The sequence below is a fragment of the Lactuca saligna genome, chromosome 2 (genome assembly GCF_052625555.1).
Source record: "Lactuca saligna cultivar CGN05327 chromosome 2, ASM5262555v1, whole genome shotgun sequence".
NCBI lineage: Eukaryota > Viridiplantae > Streptophyta > Magnoliopsida > Asterales > Asteraceae > Lactuca > Lactuca saligna.
In genome coordinates this window covers 122,197,185-122,213,685 of record NC_136418.1, presented here as the reverse complement: position 1 = coordinate 122,213,685, position 16,501 = coordinate 122,197,185, and the positions used below count along the sequence as shown (strand labels likewise).

Here is a 16,501-nt window from a genome sequence, read left to right as displayed (position 1 = left end):
CAAACTTAATATGTTGGGCGTACTCAGTACTGTTGACCAGGTTTGACTTTTTGGACTTTGACTTATTCAACTATTTGTTCAAACTGAGAGGTGAGTTTTCTCACTATACTTGTGGGTCGAAGGTAGGATTTTCGGCCTACTAGATTATTTATCCTAGTATGGAGGATGTTGATATGTTATAGTGATCTGGTAAATAGGTATCCTTGTAAATGAGATGTAGTATGCGACAGTGATTTGTAGATCTGCCTGTTTGTTTGATGATTGGCTATATGTTTATCTGTTTCCTGGATATATGTTATATATTATGTATACGTCGACATAGTATGGTTGGATTGATGTAGTACTACTTTGTGTGGTAGCCAACAAACCTGAGAGCAAGCCATACATAAGATTTGGGCATGAAGGGTAAGCCAAACTTAGGTTGTCGGCTCGGAAGCAGGCAAAATATGAGTTGTAGGCCTAAAGGGCAAGCCAGACTCATATTATGGGCTCAGGGGTAATCCAGTCTTTTAGGTGTGGACCCAATATATGTTGTTATATGTTGTATGTGTCGATACTTTCAACGAACTCACTAAGCTTTGACCTACAGTTCAAGTTCTTTATTTTAGGTACTTCAGATGATCGAGACAAGGTGAAGACGTGATCGTGTACATCCTTTGGTTTTTATGTTGTTCGGATTTTAGGATACTCTAATTACTAAAATACATTTTTGAAACAATGGTTTTGTAAATATGTATGGTTATGGGTTGTTTTTGAAAAACTAAAATTTATTGTGATTTTTTGGATGTTACAGTTTCTCTTAAATTCTAAAAATAATCATTGATTCTTGATTCAAAACTGGTAACCATGTACTATCAAACAACAAATCGACTTCTAAGAGTCAAAACAATCGATAGGTTCAAATTGGTCTCCAAGAATCAATGAATCCAAAATCATTTGATTGTAATGCAGCCGCATGATCGACACCTTCAATTGAGAATTCTCCTTCTTCATATTCAATCAGCTCCTCCTTGAATCACACACCATAAATCATGATTCATTAAACAAGATAACAAAAAAAAAAAAAAAAAAAAAAAAAGACTCGATAAACCAATTCCAAGACAAAATCTATTTAGAGAAAATAAAAAAACGGTTATATGAGCGGAATCACACAATCAATCAATTGGAGAACAAAACTCTAGAATCGATTAACGAAGACAATATCGATTAACTTGTAAGATGAAGGAGAATCATCTATCATGTCGTAATCTTAGGCTCTGATACCAATTTGTATGAATCTGTAAGAATATGAGAAGAGAATAGAAAAAAAAAATGTAATGCAAATTTTATTCGTGTAATGAGAGTTATTCCAAAATTACGAACCCTCGTTAACATACAATTCCACCAGAAAAAGACAAAACTACCCTTAATAGTTAAAGCCACATATTAAACTAAGATATTCTATTGAAGAAATGCATAAGACGGTCTCAAAACCTTAGCCATATTGGTCTCTTGTTCGTTTATCAATTTGTAAACATACATGTCTGCTAAACATGCATTGTTCTAAAAAAATCCTTAGGTATTAAATAGTTTGTAATTTAATGTCAACATCTCAACATATGGACCCAAATTTTGCACCTTAACTTAATTAATCCAAAATACGGATTCATATTTTGACTAAAACGAATGAAAAATAAGATAATTGCTATAATTATATTAAAAATATAGTTGCGTTTTAGATGAACACAAAATTACAACTGAAAGTATAAATGTTATAACCAAAAACCGAAATCCTCTTGTTTAGATCATGTTACATTCGAGCTTATCAATATTTGTTGACATATTTGCAATCAACACGAATTTCTCCATCATCTTGGGAAGTTAAGTCCAGAATGCTTGAAAGCTTCACCATTGACACACCAAATTGGTTCTTGAAGAGTGAGGGTTCGAATGACAAACCATTGGCCACAGGTTTAGTCCTTGAGTCATGATAGAGCAATTGGTCGGTCGACAAGAGTCCCATGTTCTTCTTAAGATTCTGGTAATATTGCGTGTCAAATGTGTTTGGTGTTTCGCCATCAAGATTCACGTTTTCAGATGCCCACCTACATTTTCTCCTCAAGTAGTTCAAATACTTCGGATCCAAAGATGGGTCAGGTTTCTTTGTTCCTTTGTAGTCGTATAACCGATGTTGCACAGATTCACATGTCGTCTTCCCAATCGTATGAGCTCCTAATAATCAAACATTTCACATGATATAGTTTTAAGAGACAAAAGATATATAATCCATTATAACGTTCCATTTTTGAGCAATGATATGCAACCATTGTTAATATGCTCATTTTCTTGTAATTAAATCAAAGTCAAAAAGTTTAACTAACTACCTGAGAGGACAACCAAATCAAGCACGTTGAGACCCTTTGACTGAAAAAACTCGATAAGACTCGTAACACTTTCAGAGCCCTTGGGCACTATCATGGCTTCTTTAGCAAGTGAAACACGGCCATCTTTCCGACCATAAGGGATCGTCCAATATGGTCCACTGGCCAAAACTGTGGCATCTCGAGCCACCGTAGTCAAGATATCAGCACATGACACAGTTTTCGGGCATTTCTTCTCAATCTCAGCTTTTATGTCATCAATGACTTCAAACCCTCTTAAAGACTTGCTCATATTCGATGTTTTTTCGCTTCCTTCATGATCCAAAAGAATCGACGCATCACATCCCTACAACAAAACCATTGCATCATCATCATATATATGGTACTTCAGTTTTTCAAGATATCGAACAATAAAGATATGTGTTGATTGAAAATTAGACAGATATTAGATATATACCCGAACAACACAATCGTGGTAATGGAGTCTTAGGAGACTAGGAGCAAGGGTGGGGTCTTTAGCAACCCATTCCTTGACCTTTCTGTAGATGATGCCTTCGAGGTCGGGACAACTCTCATGGTACAAGGAGTAGGAGAGATCATCTTCTAAAGCGGAGAGGTCTGACAGGCATGGTACCTTGAGACTTGTTGAAGAGTAATCATCGGCTAAACATGACACTGAAAACAAGATTAGGAGGATGGTGATTATGAAGCTAGAAACATTCATGGTGTATAGGTTATGGTTCATGTTGTATAATGATATGTGAGTATGTGTATATATAGATGTAAATATTAGATAACAATTTGGTGAAATCGTAGTACGTGAGGCGCACTCTTATTGCTACGACGTGCAACATGAATATCTCTAAGATTCTATTGGTTCCATTTTCAGACAACAAGTTTGTTTGAATAGAATAATCACATATTCACATTTTTATTTTAGTGGGAGGATTCAAAATAAGACTTTGTAAAAAACATTGGCATAAATAAAAGGGACATCAATGGAGCATCGTTTTCATGAAATAATGAAATTAGTTAGTAGAACCAATTTTTTTGTGCAAAAGCCATAAAAGAAAACATTTATTTCCCATCTTTACGAAAAAGTCATTAGGAAAAGAAATATTAGGACGAGAGGCAGAGCATTACATAGTTTTGACTTTCAAATTTAAAATTTTAAACCGGTTTGAACTTGATAAAGTGGACTTTTCTTATGACGAAGAAAACAATTGTTAGTAAAAAAAAAAAAACTTTTATTATTATTATTATTCCCATCCCACCCAAATCCTGTTCCCCTCTTTGTCACTGCTATCTCCTTGCTTTTCCCTTCCCCCGTACAACCACCAGCAACATCACCACCTTTTTTATCATAGATTTTAGATGATCCAGTTTCTAAGACTTATCAACATTCGTTACCAACAGTTGACAACAACCATCTTTTGTATCTATGCTCTTTATCTACCTCACCGGTGTACAATGGTAGTCATGGTGCGTGCGGTAGAGGTGAGCATTTTGACCGGATCAGAACCAGTTTAAAGGGAATGGATGGACCGATAATTGGACCGTTAAGCATACGTTGGAGCCAATGCCGGTACAATACAAGGGGATGAAACAATTATTACGGTTTAGATGAGTTATTTGAACATTCACAAGTTTAGATGATTTATTTGAATTTTCGTCTTGAATGTGATTACCGACTTCATTAAAACCAAAACATAATTTACTTAAAATGTTGTTACTAATGTGTATCATGCAATCATAAGATGGTGTTTTTATAATGATACCCCGTCTTCAAATGACTGTAACTCAAATGAATGTGTAACAAAAAAATTAAAATTATAGTTTAAAATGAAGTACAAAGATAAACTACATTTTAGAAAAATATCATGTTATTTGGATTCAAATGAAAGAATTATAACAATGTAAAAAATTTCAAAGATTCTATGCAGAAAAGCTGCAAACATTTCAGGGGTCTGTAATTTAATGAATATACAATCAAATAAAGTAAAATTATAGTTTAAAATGAAGTACAAATAGTATATATATGTTGGGAAAATATCATGTCATATGTTCGGTCCAAATTCGGTTTTTACCCGGAACCAATAAAAAACGGATTCGGACATATGGATTAACGCGAACAGATAATCGATCCGATAAACGCAAACGGGTATTGGTTTTCTGGACATGTGGATTAACACGAACAGATAACAAACTCGATGAATGCAAATGGGTATTTGTTCTACTCCATATGACCACCCCTAGTATGCGAGTAGCAAGGTTGTAAATGGCGTGAAGGTTGGTGTGACAGGAAGGTCAAGTCTCAAGTTTAACGAGGCATGGCGAGCCATGACGTTTTTCAATGCGTGATGTAAGGTGGCGATTTTGTATTAATTTATAATTATATTACCATATAAATATAAATTTATATTAAATATAACTATTTTTTAGAAATATTATATCAATAACTAATAACAAAAGATTACCAAAAAACACAATACTTGTATTCCCGATTAAAGAAAACATAATAAAGTGAAAAAAAAAACATGTCTCAAACGAAAAAACACGTGCTATAACATGTGACATCCCCATTTTCACGGCCAGAAAAGATCGATTTTGTTTATGCTTTATAAAAACCAGAGTTCTTCTTTTAATAAAAATGTTGCGGAATTTGTTCCCAGAAAAACATGATAAATATGTTATTAAAACATTTTCGAAGAAACGTACTTTATTCATTTTAAAACGTTTGGGATGTCATCGTCAATACAGGAACATAAGCATAAACAGAACTTACATTTATTTACACTAGTAATCTACATCTCTTTAAATCTCTCAGTGTAAAGTGACTTCGTATCAACACCTGTGATATAAATAAACTGAGTGGGTTAGGTTGGAAAACTTGGTGAGTACATAGGGTTTTCAGCCCACAATAATATAATTATTATGTTTAAACAGTCAAACAATCAACCCAATTACCCATCCCCATTATTTTCTTTAGTCTTAAGGATCTACCCTAAGAATCAACTATTCCTCGTTTATTTATTCCTAAGAATCAGCTATCTTCTTTAGAATCAGCTATCTTCTTTAGTCTTAAGGATCTACCCTAAGAATCAGCAAATGGGTATTTGTTCTACTCCATATGACCACCCCTAGTATGCGAGTAGCAAGGTTGTAAATGGCGTGAAGGTTGGTGTGACAGGAAGGTCAAGTCTCAACTTTAACGAGGCATGGCGAGCCATGATGTTTTTCAATGCGTGATGTAAGGTGGCGATTTTGTATTAATTTATAATTATATTACCATATAAATATAAATTTATATTAAATATAACTATTTTTTAGAAATATTATATCAATAACTAATAACAAAAGATTACCAAAAAACACAATACTTGTATTCCCGATTAAAAAAAACATAATAAAGTGAAAAAAAAAAAAACATGTCTCAAACGAAAAAACACGTGCTATAACATGTGACATCCCCATTTTCACGGCCAGAAAAGATCGATTTTGTTTATGCTTTATAAAAATCAGAGTTCTTCTTTTAATAAAAATGTTGCGGAATTTGTTCCCAGAAAAACATGATAAATATGTTATTAAAACATTTTCGAAGAAACGTACTTTATTCATTTTAAAACGTTTGGGATGTCATCGTCAATACAGGAACATAAGCATAAACAGAACTTACATTTATTTACACTAGTAATCTACATCTCTTTAAATCTCTCAGTGTAAAGTGACTTCGTATCAACACCTGTGATATAAATAAACTGAGTGGGTCAGGTTGGAAAACTTGGTGAGTACATAGGGTTTTCAGCCCACAATAATATAATTATTATGTTTAAACAATCAAACAATCAACCCAATTACCCATCCCCATTATTTTCTTTAGTCTTAAGGATCTACCCTAAGAATCAGCTATTCCTCGTTTATTTATTCCTAAGGATCATCCTAAGGAATCGACACGAAGTCCATCATTACCAAGGCTTATAGAATATATCTGGTGAACACGTAGTCCGAAACATCTGGTAAACACTTAGTTCAAAAGTAACTAGTGAACACACTTAGTTCAAAATACCTAGTGAGCACACTCAGTTCAAAGATACGTAGTGAACACACTCAGTTCAAAAATACCTAATGAGCACCTAGTTCAAAAATACCTACATGTTACGAACCTGCTATCGTTCCACTGGACCGTCTAGTATCATCCATAGTTGCCATCTATACTCCACTAGATGACTGGATCACTGACAACAATGATGTCTCCCATCGTGTTATGACAAAACAACTATTCCATCTACCCATGTTTTACCCAACACATTTTGTAGATATAAAATACATATACAATTTAAATCATTTAAAACATGTATAAAAATCTTTAACCCAGCATAGACAGCAAGTATCCAGACAATATGCACACACAGCACGTAATTTATATTAAAATACTTCATATCTATGTGTAAGATGAAAGGGATCATGCACTCACCTGAGAAGGTGGTGACTCGGTACTCGGACAACGCTTCGTTTACTTTAAAATAATTTCCTTCGACGAAACCTAGTATTATCACCAATAAATTTTAGTCTATTATTCGCCGAGACTAATTAATAGTCTAGCTATTATTACTATTATATAAGCGTTAAAAAAAATACTTATATAACCCATAATAATAGCCCAAGTATTTATTCTATGTTCTTAATAACGTTAATATAATTAAATAAAAACTATATTAAAAATAGCGTAGGCGTAGCTCACTTACAGCGGGTTTTATAGAAAACCAAGATTTGCTTGGAGCAGCGTTTCCGAGCCGAAAAGCTCTTCTTCTCGGAGCCGTCGAGCACTCCGGGGCTTCCGCCTCGTGCTAGGGAGGTTCCCTAGGCTTTGCGAGGGATTTCGGGGCTAGAGAGAGGTTCTAGAGAGAGAGTAAAGAGAAGAAAGAATGGGAAAGGTGTGAAGAAAATGAGGGTGAGAGAGGTGGTATTTATAGGGTGAAAATTAGGGATGGCAAATTAACCCGAACCCGATGGGGAAACCCGAAACCCGATCATTTCGGGTCGGGTAACGGGTCATTATCGGGTTTTTTAGCGGGTTCGGGGCAGGGAGTGGGTTATCCTCACCCCGACCCGCCCCGCCCCGATTATATATATATATATATATATATATATATATATATATATATATATATATATATATATATATATATATATATATATATATATATAATATGTTCAAAAATTTTTGCTGTTAATTGTACACGTTCAAATATAAAATACTTATCGTGGACAATTTTTTTAGTTATTAACAATCTCGTGTTAATGATCATTTTTATGTGTTTTGACGTATTAAACAAAACTTAAATCAAATAATTTTTTATATAACGTCCAGTTTTTTTTATTAAAGTGATGCATCATGTTTTTAATTTAAAAGAGTTGCTAGAATATGTATATTTTATAAGACATTGGGGTACCCTAAAAAAGAATAAAGATTTCGTTATCAATTGTTGTAAACCCGATAAGATACCCGAAACCCGACGGGGAAACCCGAAACCCAATGGGGCACCCCGATAAGATACCCGAAAGTTATCGGGGCGGGTTTGGGAATCCATGCCCCGCCCCGAACCCGCCCCATTGCCATTCCTAGTGAAAATGGCTGAACTTGGTGCCACATGTCACCATCTAGTGGCAAGACTTGGGGAGAAAGCAATGGCCAAGATTGAGCCACATCACCCATTTTCGCACATCACACTTCCGACTTCTAAAATCCGTAACTTTCACATACGATCTCCGTTTTTGACGTTCTTTATATCCACGTGTAAGTAAAAATAATATATACAATTTTCATTTTGACTCCGTCGGCTAATTCTCGACCGATCTTAAATTTAACAGTACGAGGCGTTTAGACTGTTAAATGACCGCGAAGAATTCGTAACTCCTTCATACGGACTCCGTTTTCGTCTGTCTTTTTACCGTTGAGTTCCTATTAATGAGATCTTCAACTATCATTTAGGTCGCATAAGCCAAAAACCGCTCGAACTAAAATTCGAGTTTCGGGCTGTACACTACTAAGCCGAATCTTAGAAAAATCATAACTTCTTCATACGAAGTCAGATTTGGGCGTTCTTTTTATGGATTTTCTCGGTTTAACATATTCTATGACTTTCGTTTAGATCACTAAGGCTAAATCTCGCTCTATCGTAAATTCACTTTTGACGCTTCCCGGTGTCGTGCCGGTTCCGTCGCGAAACTTCGACGAGTCATAACTTCTTCGTTATAACTTGGATTTCAACGTTCTTTATATGTACGGACACCTTGTGACATATACTACAACTTGGTTCAAATTATTTATTCTAAATAATATTTTGTCGAAAAGTCATTTTCGACCCCTATTATCTCTAAATTGACTAGCCGGGATCTACGGGCGTTACATAACACATCATGGCACACTATATCACGCATTGCCATGTGTCACGCCTAACAACAATGTTATGAAGTTTTTCATAACGGCGAAGCCACGAGTCATGCAATGGCACGCCTTGGCGCGCGCTATGGCACGCCTTTTAGAACACTGGCAAGTAGTGTGGTTTTATGAGGCCTCTAATCGTAAGGGCCCTCCGAATTCAAGAACATATATATATATATATATATATATATATATATATATATATATATATATATATATATATATATATAGGATATAGATCCGGTAAGAAATTTTTTTTGGTAGGAATGTAATAAGTTCTTTTTTCTACATATCTTTTTGACGAACAAAATAAATGAATCACTAGATGATTCATTTGTAAGATGATTCACAAGAAAAAATTCTCAAAAAAACATCTTTATGATTTATTTTTAAGTAAATTAAAAAAAATCATTTTTATGATAATTTTAGTGAATAACAACAAAATCATTGTATAAATGAATCATCGAGATGTTTTTTTGAGAATTTTTTCTTGTGAACCATCTAATGATTCATTTTGGTTGTTCGCGAAAAAAATATGTAGAAAAAAAACTTCTTACCTTCCTATCAAAAATTTTCTTCTTATTTGATCTTGACTCTCTCTCTCTCTCTCTCTCTCTCTATATATATATATATATATATATATATATATATATATATATATATATATATATATATATATATATATATATATATATATATAATTTTTCATATTTTTTTATGTATTATTTCTAAAAACAATATTGTTACATTTACTAATACATAATGTCACTTTTTAATTCATCTTAATTATAAAGCAACCAACGAAAAACATAAATCAAAATCACATTACAAATCCTAAAACCGTTGTGTTTATCAACAATTTAAGAAAAATATATTCATACAAGAAAATTTGCAAAATGGATTTAAAATAAAAAATTAATAATGACTCTAGCTCCTAAAACATGAAAACGTATGAAAATAATAGTAACTCAACTCATGAAATAGTAAAAATATGATTGAAAGTATGAAAGACCTATATAAACTTGTTGATGAGAGACCTAAATAGTAAAAATAGTGACTCAAACTCATGAAATAGTAAAAACTATGAATGAACTTGTTGATGAGAGACCGATATAAAAATCAAAAGTGAAGTTATTTGTCTAGTATGCTATCAACTTGAAATATTTGACTTTATCACTGGTACAATTAATGATATCATATCTTGGCTAAAATAAAATAATATGAGCATACAGCTACAATATTATGAAACCATGCACATTTAATAAGACATTAAGTTGTGTGAGTTCACTTATTGAGTTGTTATAAAGACTACCAAAAAGCATGGATTTAAGAAGACATTGAATTGTGTCATACCTGTAACTTATAATTTATGTATTGATACGTTGTTTTCTAGAAAAATAATAAAAGAATGAAAATTTTAAAATATTTTTTTTACAAGAGTGACGTTTAGCCATCGAAATTAGTATATGAATTTTCACCTCAACAATCGAGATTCAATATTTTGTATACATAATTAGAAAAGAGGGTGTGGGAGGGACTCTTCCCTCACTTTGGTGGGTCGTACCTTTCTTTCCCTTACTTCCCTTTTCTTCGCCTAAAAGCCAAGAAATGAGAGGGAAATTTTTCCCTCACTTTTTTTTTTAATATATTTCATATATATATTATACTCATTTTGTGGAGAATTAAAATCATGAATTTTGATATACTTTTTATATTTTTATAATAAGTATATAATTTTATAAATATTTAAAAAAAAAAAAACTAGCCAATAGCGTGAGGAGAGAGAGTGTGGCATCCCCCTCCCCCCATCTCTTTTCCCGCGTTTCTTTCCCTCACCCACGGAGTGAGGGAAGTTTTCCTCACCCACTCCGTTCGACCTTAATCATGTTATTGGTCAATGTTTGAAAAATACACCCGGTATAACCTCTAAAGACATGTTTGGTTTCTTATTCACAACTGAAAAGTTGAAATCACTAAATACTAATGAACTTAACGCATGTTGCAAAATATTGAAAATATGTTACAAAATATCCTTATCTCATATATCGGTGGTGGTGATTTATTTAACGAACTAGAATTATTACAAAACATTACCATCTAAATGTAATACAACTAATATAATACTAATTATTTTATAAAGAATTAACATTTATCTAGTTTATTATCTATAATAAATAATATTATTAATTGTTTTTATTATAATTTCATCGCTGCAAAGAAACTTTTTAAAACGAAAACTTCTAAAATCTTATATGTTAACTATTTAAATGAATTCATTTTGGTTGACAATAAATTACTTGCATATATAGATTATGAAAATGTACTATATAAATTTAATTTTAAAAATGTTTTTTTGTAATGGAGGATCCCTTCGGGCCAATCCTTTCGATGAACCAGATGAAGCAACCTACGTGCTCTTTGTCCACCCGGTAATATATGTAAACCATTCAAAGAACCCACTTGGGAGGCCGGTGGACACCCCAAAATTGAAACCTAACGGCGATCGAACCATGGTGGGGTTTAGAGGGGGTAAAGTGGGCAGCTGTACAGGATCCAATTTTTTTCATTATATATTTTTATTTAGAAATGCAAAATTATAATAAAGATAAGGGTATTTTTTTTCTTGTTCGTCCTAGGTCTTTAAGAATATTTCATTTTTCAGGACCAGCCCTGCTCCTATGTAGAGATTTTTCCAACCTTCCACCATTAGGCTACCAAGGTGGCGGTCATTTCTAAAATGTTAGAAAGTTGATGTTTTGAAAATAGTAATATATTGGTTGTTTATTACTAATAAGTGAACCCCGTATATGATATTGAGATAGGGAATTTACGGGATGGTTATCAATTAAATGTTTTGAATTTAATGGTAAGGAATTTACTTAATAAAATTTTACAAGATTTTTTTTTATGAAGCCTTCCTTCAATTTCGCACAAAACATTTGAAATGTCAGGGTCTAGCCTACGGTTCCAAAACTCGAATAACTCTTTTTTAAAACAACAATTTCATTAAAAACAACATAATAGCAAGAAACTAGGAAATGAAGACACAATGGCTAAAAAAGAACTACATCAAACCTAAACAAGCTCATAATTACAACACCAACCAATCCATTTAAAGCTAGACAACCTCAAACCTACATAGTTCCAACAAAAGAGCGAAGTTGAATATCTTCTAAAAACATCGGAGTGGAGATGTTTGCATTTATGAAGATACTCAAGTTTTTAGCTTTCCATAAGAACCAATAACACAAAGAGCCACAAGCTCTAAAAGTTTTCCCTTTTATTAGAATTGGAAGAGGACACCAACTTATTAATAATAATTGAAGGTTCTCCACGACTTCCAAAACTAAAACCATCCCATTTAAAAACTTCCAAATATCCAAATCGTAGCCACAAATCCCTCCAAAATAAGAGAAAATATGAGTCCTACCAATCCAAAGATCCCTCTAAAATAAGATGTTATGATAGTAACCTATTTTTCTTGAAAAATGCTGATTAAGAGACATAAATCTTGGTAAAAGTTGTCTAAATTGTGGCGATGTTGCATTAGACACCCGGTTTGTAAGAGGCAAAAAAAAAAAAAAAAATACAATATCCAAATGGGACTTCTCTGCTCCACTTCCATGGTCTTTTTACTCCTAGCTCTTCATTAAGTTTTTTTCAAATTTCAATAAAATATCCGTACAAAAAAGCTCCATTTCCATGAATGGCACGAATAACACTAGGCCGAAGAGTTATATCATCCATTTTATATCTCCACCATCATTTAACCGCCAACAAAATATCGATAGCCTTTAAACTAGTAGTCGACATGCATTTGCCTTTGCAAGAAGAAAAAAATTTCAAAAAAAAAAGTTATACTCCGTATATCATACTTCTAAATTGTAGCAAGTGACATAGTCTTATCCATCGGTAGCCCCATATAAGTTATTCGGAATAAAGCATGTTCTGATGTGAGCAATTTGAAATGTGAGTTATATGCGAAATCTTTTAGTGATGAATTTCTTACAAACACCTAACATTTGAAAATTTGAATTTAAATCGACTCAAATTAAAAACACTTTAAGAGTTTTTTTGAACCATTTAAAATTATGCCTAAGACTACTAGGTGTGGGCAACATGTTACCACACCTAAAAGGTATCATGTCAGCATCCTACTCATACATAATGTTATAACACCTAAGGTGGAAATGGGCAACATCTAATAACACCAATTATTTTTCATTTTTTTTGATGTTTTTTTCTATATTTCGAATTTGTTTTTTTATTTATTTATATTTGAAAAGTAAAAAATAAAATTTTTAATAAATCTTAATTAAAAACAACATTAACAAAATTACAACAAAACACAAAAACATTTAAAAAAAAAAAAAAAAAAAAAAAAAAAAAAAAAAAAGATGATTAAACCTGCATTTTTTGCCCTAAAACTATTCATTTTCATCTTCGTGACCAACATAGATGTAATCCACCAAGTCTTCATGGAGTTGCTTGTGTTTTCGTTGATCTTGAATATCAACCACTCTATGTAAATATTATGATGTCCCTGGTTGAAATTGCACATGTCTTGGTTCCGTAGGAGAATACGTTGCAATATTGCGTCCTTTATCTTCAACAATCATGTTATGCATTATGATACATGCATACATGATATATCGTAGAGTATCTAACTCATAAGGTCTTGCCGCATGTTCAACAATGTGTCATTTTGATTTCAAAACCCCAAAAGCACGTTCAACGTCCTTACGTGCTCCTTCTTGCCGTCTCTTGAAATATTTGTCCCTTGGATCTATTGGGTGGCAAAACGCCTTCACAAACGTAGAATATTGTGGATATATTCCGTCTGTAAGGTAATACTCAAACTTATATTCATTTCCATTCACTGTGAAAGGAGCATCTGGGGCTTTTCCTGACAAAAGATCGTCAAATATCGGTGATTGATCGAGAACGTTGACGTCGTTGTTAGAATCTGCAACCCCGAAAAAAGCATGTCAAATCCATAAATCTTGTGAAGCAACAGCCTCTAATACCAACGAAGGTGCTCCATGATGACCGCTCGAATACTGGCCTTTCCACGCCACGGGACAATTTTTCCATTTCCAGTATGTGCAGTCAATGCTCCCAAGCATACCCGGAAAACCATGTCTTTCTTCATGCGTCACATATAATTGTTGCATATCATGCAACGAAGGTTTGCGCAAGTATTGGTCACCGAATATTTCGACAACACCTCTTGCCAATAAATACAAACTTTCTCGTGCGGTCCTCTCAGACATTCTCATATAATCGTCAACAGAATCGGGTGACTCCCCCATTGCCATAAGTTTAATTGCAGCAACACATTTTTGCAACCCTGTGAAGCCTCGTTTGCCTCTAGCATCATATCTCATTTGGAAAAATTCATATGTAAATAAATATTAAACATGTAAAAATTATATTTATTTTTATCTAAAAGCAACATTTTATAAATTAAAAAAGTTGAAAGAAACGATACCTAAATATATAGTAAACAAACGATACCTAATTAAATATTAAACATGTAAATTTGTATTTATTTTATCTAAAAGTGATATTTTGTAAATTATAAAAGTTGAATCAAACGATACCTTGCTTCCATAGCGTTGGTTATCCTTTCGAAGACATTTTTTCGCAAATGAAATCTTCTTTTGAAATCGCTTGGCTGGTAGACACAATTTTCCGCAAGTAATCGTTAACTAGCCGTCGATCGATGCCCTTCCTCACGATCTCTATTTAACGCCGCACTTCGCGTGAGTAGTGGAGCTGGATCTGGCTGTAGTAGGTTGTCTGTGTAATACTGGTACATCATACTCACGAACAAATCGTCTTCGTCGTTATCATCATTGTACGGATGAGCCGGATCAAATTCATTCATAGTTGGTTGATTTTTGTGTTTATGTTTTGAGTGATATAGAAATAGAGATAGATATAGACAAATATGTGTAGTAAAAAGAATGAGGTGTATATATATATATATATATATATATATATATATATATATATATATATATATATATATATATATAAGGAAAATGTAATTAGTAATTTTTTTTATTAAAGTTACCGTTTTTAAACGGTTGAATTTGCAAACGTTCGGAATTTTCACGCGTTACCACACGTTACCACCATCACACACCATAACGTAACACCTAATAATGGGAGAGGGGGTGTTCCCCGTTATGGCGCTGCACATCAGATAACGCCATTTTGACGTTGCCCACACCCGGTCCTCTAATGGCCACTTCTCCATGAGAAATGACATTGTTCGCATTCATTTATTGAGAAAGGGTTAGGTGATGAACAATTAATTAATATTGTAAAAATATATTTTTTAGAAACACCCCACACGTATGGGTAAAGGAAATAACACCATTTTAAAGTCATTAATACTGAATTAGGTCCCTAAAGCTCATTTAAACAGTTTTAAGTTCAAAATCATAGTTTCCAATACGAGGAACAATAAAATATCATTAGAAAATTAAAATGAACCGTAACAAGCTACGACCTTCTAAAATTCGAAGGAGGCTCTAGGCATAGATCTCATCATCATATGAAAGTAAATATCAAAATAATATTATTAGTGAACGTTTGGTTAGTAGGAAAGTAATAGAATTAGGGGGGAAAGATTTTAATTTTTTTGAATTCATATCTTTGGTTGGACTTAAAGAAGAAAATGATTCCTAAATGAAATAAATTTTCCACAATATGGAGGAAAATGAATATCTTCCAAAGTTGGATGAAAAACTTTATTTCCCATCAAGGAAAGTGGCAGATTACAAAAATACATCATTTACTTATTAGAAAACCAACACCCACCACTAGTGTTAACAATCACCAATCTTCACTGCCACCGCCACCTACCACCACACGCCACCACCAATACCTGCCACCAAAAACCATTGTCATCACCACCATTACCACCACCCACCACCATTACCATCGTCACCACCATTACCACCCTTACCAACATCATTACAATCGTCACCTCCACCACCACTACCATCACCCACCACCACTACCACTGCCGCCACCACCTCCAAGTATATTCCATCTCTCCCGATTCTCTCCAAGTATGTGAAATCTCTCACAATTCTCTCCAAGTATGTGAAATCTCTCCCAAATCTCTCCAAGTATGTGAAATCTCTCCCAAATCTCTCCACGTATCTCAAATCTCTCTCAGTACCCTCCTCAGTCGAAAACAGCTCAAAACCGGAAGAGGAAACCCCAACAGGACACTCTCGGTCTGGAACCCTCTTGGTCCTAAACCTCTCGTCCGGAACCCTCTTGATCCTAAACTCTCGTCCGGAACCCTTTTGGTCCTGAACCACTCGTCCGAAATGCCTTCTTAGAAGCCAAGAGGAGGCACATTTTCGGAACTCCCTTCCTTGCTTCGGATCTCACTTGCTCCGGAAGGGTGAAGCCTTTCTTCGGACCTCGCACATAAGAAGCATCCGGATCTGAACAATTTCGCAGCCCAACACCTTCTTGGCTCTGGAAGACCTAGCCTCACCCCGCCTCGGTCCAGACTTACCCGTTTCGCACCTGAATCCTGAAGTGAGGATTGACTTTAGAACTCGCCCAACGCCTCCGGGACTTCTCTATATGTACTTCGGGTCCCCACATACCTAAAGCTCCACTCCAAAAATTGTGATATAGCTTCGGAACTCGCATAATGACTCCG

General features: G+C 34.0%; 2 protein-coding genes across 2 annotated transcripts; both read right to left on the bottom strand.

Moving 5' to 3' along the window:
* Positions 1-1,666: 1,666 nt before the first annotated feature.
* Positions 1,667-3,101, bottom strand: LOC145029045 (Peroxidase superfamily protein). The gene is made up of 3 exons (XM_078977692.1): positions 2,818-3,101; positions 2,364-2,706; positions 1,667-2,211 (listed from the first exon to the last, which is right to left on the bottom strand). The coding sequence occupies exons 1-3, from the start codon at positions 3,082-3,084 to the stop codon at positions 1,805-1,807; spliced, it is 1,017 nt and encodes a 338-aa protein (XP_078833818.1). The 5' UTR covers positions 3,085-3,101; the 3' UTR covers positions 1,667-1,804.
* Positions 3,102-13,505: 10,404 nt separating this feature from the next.
* LOC145030040 (uncharacterized) lies at positions 13,506-14,192 on the bottom strand. The gene is made up of 2 exons (XM_078978476.1): positions 13,934-14,192; positions 13,506-13,771 (listed from the first exon to the last, which is right to left on the bottom strand). Exons 1-2 carry the CDS (start codon positions 14,190-14,192, stop codon positions 13,506-13,508), a joined length of 525 nt encoding a protein of 174 aa, XP_078834602.1.
* Between the last annotated feature and the right edge of the window lie 2,309 nt (positions 14,193-16,501).

Excerpts from the sequence above, each read along its gene's own strand:
- LOC145029045 (XM_078977692.1), bottom strand. The coding sequence starts at position 3,084 with ATGAATGTTTCTAGCTTCATAATCACCATCCTCCTAATCTTGTTTTCA. Across the intron at positions 2,707-2,817 it reads ACCACGATTGTGTTGTTCGG|GGATGTGATGCGTCGATTCT; the intron begins GTATATATCTAA and ends GTTTTGTTGTAG. Across the intron at positions 2,212-2,363 it reads TGATTTGGTTGTCCTCTCAG|GAGCTCATACGATTGGGAAG; the intron begins GTAGTTAGTTAA and ends TTTGATTATTAG.
- LOC145030040 (XM_078978476.1), bottom strand. The coding sequence starts at position 14,192 with ATGAGATATGATGCTAGAGGCAAACGAGGCTTCACAGGGTTGCAAAAA. Across the intron at positions 13,772-13,933 it reads AGAAAGACATGGTTTTCCGG|ATTCTAACAACGACGTCAAC; the intron begins GTATGCTTGGGA and ends TCGGGGTTGCAG.